The 14,163-nt window shown below is 39.5% G+C and overlaps 1 protein-coding gene across 9 annotated transcripts in view; it reads right to left on the reverse strand.

Annotated features, from left to right (window-relative positions):
• Positions 1-14,163, reverse strand: part of DYRK1A (dual specificity tyrosine phosphorylation regulated kinase 1A) — a 129,228-nt gene that overhangs the window by 7,227 nt on the left and 107,838 nt on the right. For 7 of the 9 annotated variants that reach the window (XM_036347154.1, XM_036347157.1, XM_036347151.1 and 4 more), the window contains 5 exons: positions 11,490-11,776; positions 10,037-10,183; positions 7,795-7,935; positions 2,793-3,099; positions 2,229-2,353 (listed from right to left, as the gene is read on the reverse strand). In XM_036347154.1, the coding sequence (XP_036203047.1) occupies positions 2,229-2,353; positions 2,793-3,099; positions 7,795-7,935; positions 10,037-10,183; positions 11,490-11,776 (1,007 nt within the window). Of the gene's footprint in view, positions 1-1,473; positions 1,506-2,228; positions 2,354-2,792; positions 3,100-7,794; positions 7,936-10,036; positions 10,184-11,489; positions 11,777-14,163 lie in introns of all 9 variants that reach the window. The other 2 variants (XM_036347159.1, XM_036347158.1) reach the window with 2 other exon arrangements.

Raw genomic sequence — 14,163 nt, forward strand, 5'->3', positions numbered from 1 at the left:
GGAGGTTGGCCAGCTGGGGAGGGACTGTGAGAGGGCTCCAGGGTGTGTCTGGCCCATCTGGTTCAGTCCAGATGGGCCAGACCCCAGCAGTAAGCTAACCTACCAATCAGAGCATCTGCCCCCTGGTGGTCAGTGCACATCATAGTGAGCAGTTCAGTGGCCTTAGCATATCATTAACATATTAAATTTTGATTGGTCAAATGGCCAACTGGACGACCGGACACTTAGTGTATTAGACTTTTATTATATAGGGTTACCCTGCCTTATCTTTGTTTTAACAGCCAATGGTATCTGCACTTTCTATTCCTTTGGTTAATGTTGCTTATTTACTGTATCACTGTAAGCTCCAGGAAGGCAAAGCTTGTCTCTATGCCAGCAGCTGGCACAGGTCATTAAGTATTCACTCAACAAAGTGGTCTGAGAACCAAAATTCAAAAACACAATTGAAAACAATCCAGTAGAAAAACAGGCAGAAAGTCCTCAGAAAATACTAATGGTTCATAAACTATGAAGCTACTAAAATTACTTCATAAGAAGAAATAAGCAAAATAAAACTATACTTCAATAGCATTTTTCATGTCAGATTGATCCAAAGGTGATCACACTGTTTCTCCAAACTCTGTTCGTGGGAAACGAAACTGGCAAAACTATAGAGAGGGCAATTTGGCAACAGCTATCAAAATTAAAAATCACACTACTCTCTGCCCCATCAATCTCAGGCCTAGCAACTTACATCACAAACTGCTTATGTGTGGGATGACATGAGTGACTTACTTATTACAGCATCATTTGTAGTGGTAAAAAAAAAAAGCTGACAATAAGCTAACTGTCCATTAACAGAGGACTGCAGAGGTGACTTATGGAATATCTAAGCAACAAAATACTGTGCGACGATTTTTTTTCTAAAGAAAAAGCTATCTATTGTACTGATATTAAAATATCTCTAAAAATATATTAAACAAATATGTAAAACATGGTAAGAAAAAAAAGATGTGAAACTGTGTATCAGATACAAAGATTAGGTGAAATGCATATATATTTTGTTTGCATATGCATGAAATATCTCAAAAAAAAACAACTAATAACATAAATTAGAAATTGAGGGTCTACAGGACATAAAAGGGAAAGACTTCATTGAATCCCCTTTTATATTATTTATTTTAACCATGTGAATATATCAACTATTCAAAACCTACATAAGAAAGGATTTGAGGCCCAGCAGAGGCTGGCCAGTGCTGATGAACAGTAGCAACTGAGCATCTGATGTGCGTGGTCTTCCCATTGGCATTCGGGAGCCCAGTCACAAGAATGGGGGTGAAAGTCAACAACTTTAGTGTTGCTTCACTCAAATGACACACTGGTCTCTCATTACAAAGTACCATAACAACAGCGTTCAGTGATTTAATTCATTATTTTACAAAGCAAGGTTACCACCACCATATGCTTCACCTCAATTTTTTAAAAAGTTATTACTTAAGTGAGATTCTCTTCAACAGGTTTACAACCTAAAAGGAAAAAAACACAAAAAACAAAACAATGTGGAGTTGAAATCAAACTACAAACTGATTCAGAACATAGGACTACTGGTGCTGAGAGACCACAGGTGGGGCCCAGCCAGCGTGGCTCAGTGGTTGAGCATCAACCTATGAACCAGGAGGTCACGGTTCAATTCCTGGTCAGGACACATGCCTGGGTTGTGGGCTCGCTCCCCAGTGTGGGGTGTGCAGGAGGCAACCCATCAATGCTTCTCTCTCATCATTGATGTTTCTCTCTCCCTCCTTCCCTGGGATCAATAAAAATACATTGAAAAAAAAAAAAAAAAAGGAGTTTCTTTCAACAGTGTTTAAAAAAAACACAAACACACATGTGGGGCAGAGTGTAGTCATTAAGACAGTGACCCAGGGAGTCACTTAATCCAGGAAGTCTCAGTTCCCAATGTAAAATGAAAATCCTCACTGCATAAAGCTGAAAATTTTGCTGTAGCAAATGAGATAAAGATGGAACAAAAAGCAAAACAAGAGACATTTCCAGCAATGGCTAGTGTGCACCCAATAAATGTTAACTATTTATAAACGAGGGGGGACTGGATGTGCTTCTTCAGTTATAATTCCTTATGGAGGAAGCTATGAACCTTTAGAGAACATGACATTCATTCTACAGGCACTCAGCACCCAATACCACTAGGCCTGAGTGTGGCAGGAGACGTGCACCAGGTGGGGAGAGCTCACCTGGGGACTGTGTGTCTCACAGTCCATGGCCTGCACGGCGGCTGAGAAGTGCCCGCCACTGTGCCGATGCTGGTGCGTGGGGTCCGACCTGGCTCTCCCACTGTTGCTTGTCCCCGATGACCCACCTAAAGTATTGCAACACAAAACAACTGTGAGTATAAAGTCAGTTTTGTTCAAGTTTATCGTCTAAAACTGTAACGTTAAAATTGAAAGTGTGTCACACACAAAAATCTGCATTAAGAGAAAGTCACCGGATTCCTGATTCAGTTCTTGTACATCAACCCTGAACTACAACAGATCAAGACGGTTTCACTAGGGGAAGCTGAAGCATGTGGACAAAGTATTTCCATTTAAAATTTTGGTTAATAAGGAGTTTTGTTTCGAGCTACCAAGCAGAACTTATTACATGTGGGAAGGGGACATTTTTACTAACTGCAATGACTAGAGGTAGGTGAAATGATCCTCCCCACCCCGTGAACAAACGCCTGAGAACACTTTCAAAGAACCCTGCCAGGTAAAGAGACAGCAAACGTTCTGAAGCCTCGTCTGCGTCCGAGGACAGACCTGAGCTTGACGAAGTACTGGAGGTGGTGCCCGAAGACTGGGACTGCTCCATCGCAGGGCTCGTGGACACACTGTTACTTGTGTTTGTACCTTCATCAGCTGTTTTCTTGAAAAAACTGTGCTGCAGGGCATAGTAAGGTTGAATTCGTGTTTTGGGGTCATAATCAAGCATCCTTAAAATGAGGTCTTTGAACTTCAAGTAGTCAGCTACCGTATGACCCGACTCCCCAGCACGACGCCCACCAGGTCCTCCTGTTTCTACTCCAAGAATATTGTGAAGTTTGCGGGTTCCTGGTGGTTTATACTCCTAAAGAGAAGAAAGACAAAAAGGCTTTCTCTAAGTCTGATGGGATATGTAAACGTCTACTTAATTTCAAATATGCTAAAATATATTACAGATTGAGGCCTTTATTGAAATCTCTTTAGATTTACAGTTAAGTCCTCTAATGTTTTTTCACATGTTATTATTCCAAATGCACTGTGGTTAGAAGATTTCAAAATAATCTTGAAACCAAAAATTACTATAAAGACCATCTTGTAATACTTTAAGCAATAAAAAAAAAAAGACCATCTAAGCCTGGGTCAACAACTATACAACTATGATCTCGTCCAGGGCCTGTCTTTGTACGGCCTCAGGTATGGTTTTTATCTTTTTAAAGGTTGTAAAAACAAAAAACAAAAAAACAAATAAGGACACACAACGGAAACCCGCAAAGCCTACACATCACCATCTCGTCCCTCAGGAAGGAGGCGTGTGGGCTGTGCTCCAGCCCAGAGGTCTGAACCTCCTCTCTGCCTACACACCCGGCAACCTGGGTGCACTCCCTGCAGTGGCAATGGTTCCAGCTGTGGCGACCGCACCGCGTGCACTCCAAGTAAATGATCATGGTCTACCCCACCTGCTCATGTTTAGATAAAGAAACTAAAAGCACATCTTACTTAAGCCCTTTAGAGAATGTTTAATAATGAATTACCTTGACATGTGTTGAGGTTTCCTGCAAACTCAATTTTTAATAGATAATAGTATAACCCTTAAAATATCTAGGAATACTGAATTTATTAAAAATAAAATCACTGGATTTTGGATTCTAGTTACAATGTAGAAATCTGCAAAAGACCACCACTCTCACTCTAAAAGGAAAAACAAGCCTGGCAGGTAAGCCACAAAAAGCATTGCTTTTTAAAAATCCATCAGAGAGCTGAGGGCTAAAGAAACCAGAATTAAGTACATTCTAGAGACTATGCACAGCTCTTCCTACGAGAAGCAGGGAAGGAGCACCTGCCATAGGTCTGGGTAAGGAGAATTCAACCCAGCTCTGGAGTGACTCCTAACAGCTGCATGTGAACAGGCCTGGGGATGGGAGCAGCATGGATCCAAAGAGGCAGGAGCCCCGCTAGGACCCCCAGGGCACTGGTTAAGTCTTGGGGCAGAGCAGCAGGATGAACACAGATGGCCTGAGGCACAAGGCAGAGGGGCTGCTGGTAGGGCAAAATGAATCACTCGGCCTCCACAAGCACTACTTAAACACTATATAGAAAGTGGAGACTAGACTCCAAGTCAAGCAAACAAAGCCCCCATGCAACTGGAGCCCCACTCGCTGTAGACATTTGAAATGATAAAACTCTGGCATACTGTTTACAAAGGTAAACACACATATTCCCTATAACTTGGCAATAATTCTACTTCTAGGTAGTGACCCCACAAAAATGAAAACATATATATAAAAGACTTATACAAGAATGTTACCAGTAGCCTTATTCATAATATCCCAAAATGGAAATAGACCAAACATCCATCAACAGGCAAATATAGATATTACAGTATTTCCATTCAATGAAATACTAGGAAGCAATAAAATAATTCCTGAAACACACAATATGAGCAAATCTCCAAAAGCAATGTTTGTAAAGTGAAAGAAACAAAATAATAAATACTATGGAGTTCCAATTATAGAAATTTTGCCTGTGAATGGGCAAAACTGACCTTTGATGATAGAAATCAGAAAGCAGGGGTGAGATGAGAGAAAGGGGGACATGCGAAAACTTTTGGGGCAGCAGAAATAAAGGGCTGTGCAAAAGTAGGCTTACAGCGGGGGGATAAAATGGACACATATGTAATACCCTTTGTAATACTTTAAGCAATAAATTAAAAAAAAAAAAAAGTAGGCTTACAGTTGTTCATATGGAAAAATACATACAAGTTATGATTATTATAATAGCTTTATTAACTCAGAAGAATGTCACAATGCAACTGCAAACCTACTTTTGCCCACCCATGTCTTATTTTAGGCAGTAGATACCGTCTCTACACTAATAAAAGAGAAACATGTAAATTGGTGTCACTCCGCTATGCCCACCAGCCAATCAGAGTGACTATTCAAATTAACCCAACAAAGATGGTGGTTAATTTGCATAAGCAGGCACAGAGCGAAGACTGAAGACTGAAGAGGCTTGGCTTCTCCACTGCGGCCGGAGGGGAAAAGCCAAGCCTCACTGCGGCCGCAGCTGAGAAGCCACGCCTCGCTGTGGCCGGACCAAAGGCCTGGGTTCCGGGTGCAGGAGGAAAACTGGTGCCAGCAGCCAGGGGAAGGAAGGCCTATTGCATGAATCTCTTCGTGCAATGGGCCTCTAGTCCTATATAATTAAAGGCTAATATGCAAATTGACCAACAGCGGAACGACTGGTCACTGTGATGCCCACTGACCACCAGGAGGCAGACGCTCAACTCAAGAGCTGCCCCCTGGTGGTCAGTGCGCTCCCCCTGTGGGAGCCGGGTTCATGGCTGGCGAGCGCAGCGGTGGTGGCAGGAGCCTCTCCCACCTCCGAGGCAGCAGTGGGCCTAAGCTGTCAGCTGGGCATCCCCCAAGGGCTCCTGGACTGCGAGAAGGGGCAGGCCAGGCTGAGGGATTTCCCCCCTGCCACCACACCCTCCAGTGCACTGGGCCTCTAGTATATAAAGATTAAAACCCAACAAATAAAACACTTAAAATGCATCTAATTGTATAAAAATTATACTTTAAAAAAAAAAAAAACAGCCGAAACCAGTTTGGCTCAGTGGATGGAGCGTCGGCCTGCGGACTGGGGGGTCCCGGGTTCGATTCCAGTCGGGGGCATGTGCCTTGGTTGTGGGCACATCCCCAGTGGGAGATGTGCAGGAGGCAGCTGATCGATGTTTCTCTCTCATCGATGTTTCTGGCTCTCTGTCCCTCTCCCTTCCTCTCTGTAAAAAATCAATAAAAAAAAAAAAAAAAATTTATAGTCTTAATTCTTCATCCTCCTACCCCACCAAAGGAAAAAAGAAATATATAGTAGGTATGGATTTCATTACTAGGAAGCTAAAATGGGCTCATGAAACATAATGAGAAATTAAAAGTAAAAATAAAATCACTTATGGTTAAAATTCCTGTACATCCTTCATAGTGTAACCATTAGGCTGTACATTTGTGGGGGGTTGGTTTGTGTCATTTTTTTGAACAAAATTTATTTCTGTTCAAAGAGAAATAGTCACTTTATACTTTTAAAAATTAAGTTTCTTAAGTTGGTTGCTACTTGTGGCTATGGGAAAACTCATAAAAAGATAGTTAAATATAGGTTAAAATACTTTTTAGTGACTTATCTGTGGTTTCATAAGGTAGAGATTTGGGACATAGGATGGGATGAACATTTTATTTAGAAAAAGAACAAAAATAGCATAAGGAAAAAGACAACTTCAAAATAGAGAAAGAAACAGTAGCCTGCAGAGAGAGATAAAACATAAAGTGGGTTCCATGTCCTCCATGTAACGAAAATCAACTGGAAGGGCTGCCATGGGTGCTGGTGAAGCTGAGGAGGTTTCCCAGGCTGTGTTTGGGTTCAATGGGAAAGGGGCCATGACGGACAAGCGATGTGATCAAAGGGAAAAGGACTCGGGATGTTCGCTTGGTATTTTCCATCCCTTCCTTATGGGGAGTAGGCATAAATTAGCTGTTGGATATTGCAGTGCCTGGATCTTAGAGAATACGGCAGAACGCAAAAAGTTTAAAATCAGTTGTGAAAGATACAATTACATACAGATTCTTAAATATTCTAAAAAAAAAAAAAAAATCACTTGATATTAAAAGTGAAGGCTCCATAGCTATATGAAGGTGAATTAAAGCCAACAATAATCTTCAGTTCCCTGGGAATGGCACATGGTGGCAGCATCACTAAAATGCAAGGGCAAAATAAAAACTAAAGCAAAAAATAAAATCTCTTAAATGTTAGAAAGGCAAAACTACACTCACAAGGTGTCTGTTATATATCACACACAATCACATATTTAACAATTATATTCATTTTGTAATAAAATAAGCTAGATTACAAAATACATGAATATTTTCAGATATATAAAACAAGGTAAATCACTCTAATTAAACAGTTTGGGCATCTGAAAAAAAGCTCTCAAATAAAATAAAAAAATCACTGAAACAAACCTAGTGTTTCAAAACTTCACTTTTAAAGATTTTAGAGATGTGAAATTCCTGCTATCCATGTCATCAAGCTAGGAATATAAAACCAATCAAAGAACCATCTAGTCAGTTCATATTCTTGTCACACATTGCTTAAGTAAAAAATCTTTTTCTTCCATCTAAACGAAAAAAAAAAAGCCATTTACTGCAATTATGACTGCCACTGTTCACAGCTGCAGTACTATTAACTGTGAATTTACTATAAACCCAAGTTGTGAGAAACAAAGGTCCAACTTATTGATTCTACTGCTGAAACAAGCCCTGGTGCCTGACCAGCTGCCCAAAGGCAGACATCCAGTTGTCATAATGAAGCCTCAGAGAGAACTCTGACCACTAAGCAAGCACTGGTCCCTAGAGTTCAGGTCAAACTATATCCAGCTTTTGAAAAAATTATATACTAAGTTACTGAAACTGTTAACTCTAACACTGATTTCAAATAATATAAAATGAGCTATTAAAAGACAGCTCCAGTGAAAGAAATAACAAAGGCTCAAAAAAATATGTCCCTGTTTTACCCGTTTTCCATCTTTGGTCTTCTTTAAGTTCCAAGTGCCATCTGGCAACTTCTCAAAGAACTTTCTTGCTTTTGGTGCTTGATCAAGAATATGAGCAGGTGGAATACCCAGAACTTCCACTATTTTGTTCATCTGATCTACCTGTATTAAAAATAAAAATAAAAACACCTGTAATTTCTATGGCAGTACATCTACTTCTCATCAATTCGTTCATTCACTCATAAATTGTAACTAAATAAGTTGAGCATCTCCTGTGTGCCACGCACACCTCTAGGCAATGAGTATACAATAATGAACAAAAGAGATAAAAGTCCCTGCCCTCCCTGGAGCCCAACATTTCAGAGGGAAGGGCAGACAAAGAAATAAATACATAAGCCTGTGGTATGTCAGGTGGTCATGGATACAAAGTAGAAAAAGGACTGGAGGGAGTGTTAGAAGTTTAAGTTTTTAGAGTTTTAGTTAAATAACCATAAAAAAAATTGCAGGGGCTTAATACAGTGTGGATCTAATAAACTCTTTTTTAAGTGCAGATTCATTCAAATAATGAGTCTACTATATGCTAAAAACCATGCTCAGTTGAATATAGTAGTAAATAAAACAGACAAAACTCCCTACCAGAGTTTGTATTACAGGGGAAGAGATCACCAATAGAAGAATACTAAGTATATTATGTCGGATGACAATGAGGAACTATGGGGAAAAGGAAGAGGGGATGGGGAGTGAGAAAGGGCAGCACAACTCAAAACACGGTGTCATGAAAGGTGCCATGAAGATGGAGCCATGCGAGCACAGACCCAAAAGCAGTGAAGGAGGCAGCCGAGTGCTTTCTGGAGGAAGCACTTCAGGCACAGGGCAAAGGCAAAGGTCCTGCTATGGCCTGGGGCTACTGCTTCCAAGGAACCAGACAAGGTTGTGTGCTGGGTCAGAAAAAGGGAGGGGAGATGACGAGGAGGAACAGGTGGGAGACAGGACACAAGTCAGAGGAAGGAAGGGGTGCAAGGACTCTGGCATTTACAATGGGTGAGATGGAAGCCACTCAAGTTTCAGGTGGCCTTGATATTGTTTAAGCCATGAAAAGATACCAATTTACAGTAATATTACTTACATTAAAACAAAAAGAAACACACACTATGGCAGTTACTGCCAAACAGTAGCTCTACCTATTTATTAACAGTTGTATAACCCAGTACCAATCATTAAATCTCATTGATCTTTCTTTTCTCATTCATAATGAATGGACTGATCAAAGATGCAATGGTTAACTTTTCTTTAAAAATTAAAAAACACAGGTTTTTTTAAGGAGGCAGATTATTATTTTTAAAATTAAATTTATTGGGGTGACATTGTTTAATAAAAAAATATAAGTTCCAAGTGTACATTTCTATGATACATGATCTTTATATTGCATTGTGTGCACACCACCCAAAGTCAAGTTATCTTCCATCACCATATATTTGACACCCTTTTCCCTTAACTCTCCAGTGAATAGTTTAAAACTAATGAAAGCCCAATTCCTCTGCCTGTGAGGGAGCTTGGCCTCTCTCTTGCCCTTCCAGGTACTGCCCTCTGACCTTCAAAAATCTTCTAAGAACACAAGACAGAAACCCATGGACTAGAAAAATTACTAGAGTCTATAGCTCTAAAATCCTCTAATACTAATTTACCCTAAATTATTTAGACTCAATATCCATCAACCCTACTGGTCATGACCTTTTTTTTATTTGTTGAAATTATTAGATATGTCTCCTTTTTCCCCAATTGACCGCCACCACGTCTTCTCCCCTCCACCATCCTCCCCCCAGGACAAGCCCTCACCACCCGAGTGTCCGTGGTCCATTGGTTATGCTAATATGCATAGATACAAGTCCTGCCTCTGGTCATTACTTCTTTCATTCCAAATCATACTCTCAAATTTATAGCAAGCTTACACCATTGTCAGGGCGGCCCTCATGCCTTCGTTATCATCATTTTCTGTTATTATACTTAAAATCTGTAAAATTTGTACCAAGATACTTAACATTATGTTTTACTGTTCTCCTTTATTAGCAGATTAAAAGTTCTCACTTCCCACCTCACCATTATATAGTAACTGAAAAAACTGATAATATAATTCAAAACTACCTTAATATTTGAATAATTACATTGGTAAACAGACATCTTTTCCTAAAAACAACTTTGATTCCACTGTCACAGACTAAAATAAATAATGAAAACAGAATTTTCAAAGCAATCCACCACATACCTCATTGGCTCCACTGAACAGCGGTTCTCCAGTGTGCATTTCAACCAAAATACACCCAAGGGACCACATGTCGATAGCAAGGTCATAAGGCATTCCCAGTAGCACCTCTGGAGACCGGTAAAAGCGACTCTGAATATACTGGTATATCTGAAATATATTTCAAAACAGCATTAATTACAAAATAAGTTTTAACTGTAGCCAGTATGGGATTAACACTGATTTAATATTAACCGGGGAAAAAAAATTACTAACTCCTAAATTAGGGATCCATTTCCTGATTTCAAAAACAGCCTATGAATATTGTTTAAAGAACTAAACATGTCCCAGGAATGGCTAATCTGCCTGTGAAATGCAAACTATACACAATTCAAGTCCTTTCATTTAGCTCAATCCTAACTGGTAATCAAGAGACATCTTAAAACAAATAATTATGCCTTCCTACAAGAAAATATTATTGAGAATAATTTATTTTCCTATTAATTATTCTTGGTTGCTATGGCTGGCACTTAGTTTACCATTAATTTAACAGCTAAACTGTATTTATGAATTGGACTTCTTTAGGTTAACTTAGGTTAACCTTCCCTGGGAAGGCTGTGACATATATACATATGATATACTATCCTAGCATCACAGATGAATCCTAGAGACACTGCCACATAAAGATTCCATCAGGAGTTGTTTCTGGTTAACCACTTCTCTGCCCTGTCCCCCTCCCACTTCAATCTAAGACTTCTTACAAAACAAAATATTGAGGTGGGTTATTTTCAATGAAGTAATCTGAAAATGTCTTCACAGACCAATTTATCTTCACTTAGCCATTGTAATTTCCCATCTAGAAATATCAGCAAAGCAAAGAAAGTTTTCTGAAAAAAGACAGAATACGAAACAAAACCCTCCTAAGTACACTTTCTGTGTGAATACTCAAACCAGGCAGCCAGCAATGCAATGTTGTTTCTAACCAGTGTTTCTGTGGCTCCGACCTAAACCTACAGCCAGGTCTCCAAGCGTCATCTCAGGTCAGCCCAACCTCAAGGCCTCTCAGAAAAGAAAGTCTCATTCAAAGAAACCAGGAAGAACTATACGTTTCCAGATTTTTATAAGCCAACATCATCAGCAGGCCCCAAAGACTCCCTGCTACTAAGATTACCTATTTCCCCCCTGACACAAGTTAGCAATTACCTCTGGTAATGACCTCCACACTGCATACACACTACAGTGGGGCCTTGACTTACGAGTGTCCCGACTAACCAGTTTTTTGAGGTACCAGCTGTCTCTCGGCTGATTTTTTGCATTGAGTTGATAGAGTAATTTGAGTTAACGAGGTCCTTAACGAGGTCGGTCTCGGAACGAATTAAACTCGTAAGTCAAGGCCCCCCTGTACTAAAATCTCACATATCTACTGCCACTATTTTACCTAATTCTATTTAACTCACAACTCCTGAAATGTACTTACCCGCTGCCCCAATTGACAAGAACTGCCAAAGTCAACAATCTTGATTGCACTGCGTTTGGGGTTACACAGAAGGATATTCTCAGGTTTTAGGTCACAGTGAATGATACTAAGTTCTGGAGTCGCGAGGAAAAGCAGTGCAGTGCACATCTGCTGTGCAAACTTTCGTGTTAGGTTCAAAGAGACACCTCGAAAATTGGTGTTCCTCAACAAGTCATAGAGGTTGTAGGACAGCATTTCAAAAACTAAACAGAGATGGTTTCGAAACATAAAGTGGCGTTTCAAATGCACTGAAAGAGAAAAGAGTTTCCATTTAAATTATACATAGACCAATAAAATGAGAATAATGTATGCATGAACTCTCAAATAATCTGTAACATTACAATGTCAAATGCAGAGTGAAAATCAAGTTAAAATTTGGAGATCAGCATTCTGCACTAAAAGCAATTCTTTAATCAGTTAAAAACAGCTGAACTGTTCATCTGCTGAACTAGCCAGGTGCACTGCCTGCAGTAAGCAACATAATGGAAGCAGTACCACCCAAATGCCTTGTTTTAAACGAGGTAAGTCAGGGCTAAAAACACGAGTAGCAACTTGATGAACAGTCCTGAGAACAATCAGGAGCTGCCCTCACTTGGGAGAAAGCACCTTTTATCTCCTGACGCCCTGCCTCACAACTTGTCTAAGTACCACCCCAGGACGCAGGTCTGTGACACTGCTGTCCTGGGCAGCCCTCAGTGGGAAGGCTGTGACATATATACACAATCTGCTTGGCTGAGCCTTACATTTCACTAGTAATTTTCTGTAACAAATCGAAGGAAAATACAGATTTTTCTTTCCTTTAGGCAAATATAGCAAATGTTTGAAAAATCATGCATTAGAAGGTATAGTTCATAAAGCATGTAATTATGTTCATCAAACTGGTACATGGGACATCTTGCAACACTGAAGGTTTGGGGAAACTTCAAAATAAAGTTCAATTACAGGAAGAAATTATAAGCAGACTTATGAATAGGGAAAGAGTAGAGAACACATTAGTTGCTACCCCTATTGACCCTCTATAAAGGCTTAATACTCATGAAGCTGTTTCAAAGATTGTACTTTAAGTATTAAGACTGACTTCACATCAAATGAGGTCATTCAGTAAAATGCTGCCCTTCACTATAAAAATTCTTACATACACCAAACTGAGCACCTCTAACTCAGCTGGAGAGATATGAAACCACCATTTATCAAGGGTACCTTCACTTTGGTGTTTTGTATCCTAAAACAGGTTTCTCTACAGATCTATCTGGAGTAACTATGACAGTATTCAATGTCTGGTCCCTGAGGATGGGGACACATTGAGTTGTCCTGGTAACAATACTGCTTGTAGATCACTCCTGATACACATGATCTAAAATTAGAATAAACAACTCAATATGAATACTACATGACTCTGTAGGAGTCTGTAGTAGAATTCAACACTCCGCAAATAAAAAGAATCCTTAGCCCTAACCGGTTTGGCTCAGTGGATAGAGCATCGGCCTGCAGACTGAAGAGTCCCAGGTTCGATTCCGGTCAAGGGCATGTACCTTGGTTGCGGGCACATCCCCAGTGGGGAGTGTGCAGGAGGCAGCTGAATCGATGCTTCTCTCTCATCGATATTTCTAACTCTCTATCCCTCTCTCTTCCTCTCTGTAAAAATCAATTAAAAATATTTAAAAAAATAAATAAATAAATAAAATAAAAAAATAAAAAGAATCCTTAAATGTTACATAAGAATATATAACATCTGCTCTAATCACTGAAGTTCACGGGTTTAAAACTAAAAACACAGCTCGTGTGACAATAAGACACCCAAGAAATAGTCCATGCAAAAGTTTTAATATGAGAAAGCAGTAGCTACAAAAAGAACGCAAAGGTAGCTGATGTCAGAGTTCCAATGTGATTATGAAAATTCCTCTATGCAGCTCTGAGATTAGACTGCTTCTAACAGAAGATAATCTACTCAGCTCCACTTGACCTCCCTACTCAGTCCTCACTCACTGAGTATCAACAATGTGCTAAGCACTAAAGATGCTGTCAAAGAATGCTCCAACTCAAGTATACCTGGTTAGGCTTTTAAACTAAACTTTGGGGAAAACAGATAGAAGGTTAGCAAGACTTTGTTCTACACCTAAATGGAATTTTCTTTTAACCAGACCCTGGCAGGTACTAAATAATCCAGGTAAGAAATTATGCTAGATGGTAAAGCAGTCGATTTTTTAAGAGTTCAAAGACTTAGACTATAAAATCATCTGAGTAAACTATATTGGTCAACCACTTCAAAATATAAATAAATTATTTACATTATAAAAGAGCAATAGGACTTTCAGACACCTTAAATTTAAGGTATCAAACTCTACTGGTATGTCTGCATCTAATTCTAAAGTTCTTCATTTGTTGTTTTCCAATATATACAGAACCTCAATTTCTTGCAACACTGCATTCACAATCCTAAAAGAACTTAAAAACTCATCCAAAAGAATATCTGTAATGACTTATAAACAATTAATAATCATTCATCAGTTTACCAAAAACAAAAATGATTGCTGTTATTATGTAAGAACTGAGTAGCTAACATTTACTGAGTACTTACTATATGCCTGCCATCTCTTCTTTCAATAAAGCAGGGTTAAAATGTTACAATAACACA

The sequence above is a fragment of the Myotis myotis genome, unplaced genomic scaffold (genome assembly GCF_014108235.1).
Source record: "Myotis myotis isolate mMyoMyo1 unplaced genomic scaffold, mMyoMyo1.p scaffold_m19_p_2, whole genome shotgun sequence".
NCBI lineage: Eukaryota > Metazoa > Chordata > Mammalia > Chiroptera > Vespertilionidae > Myotis > Myotis myotis.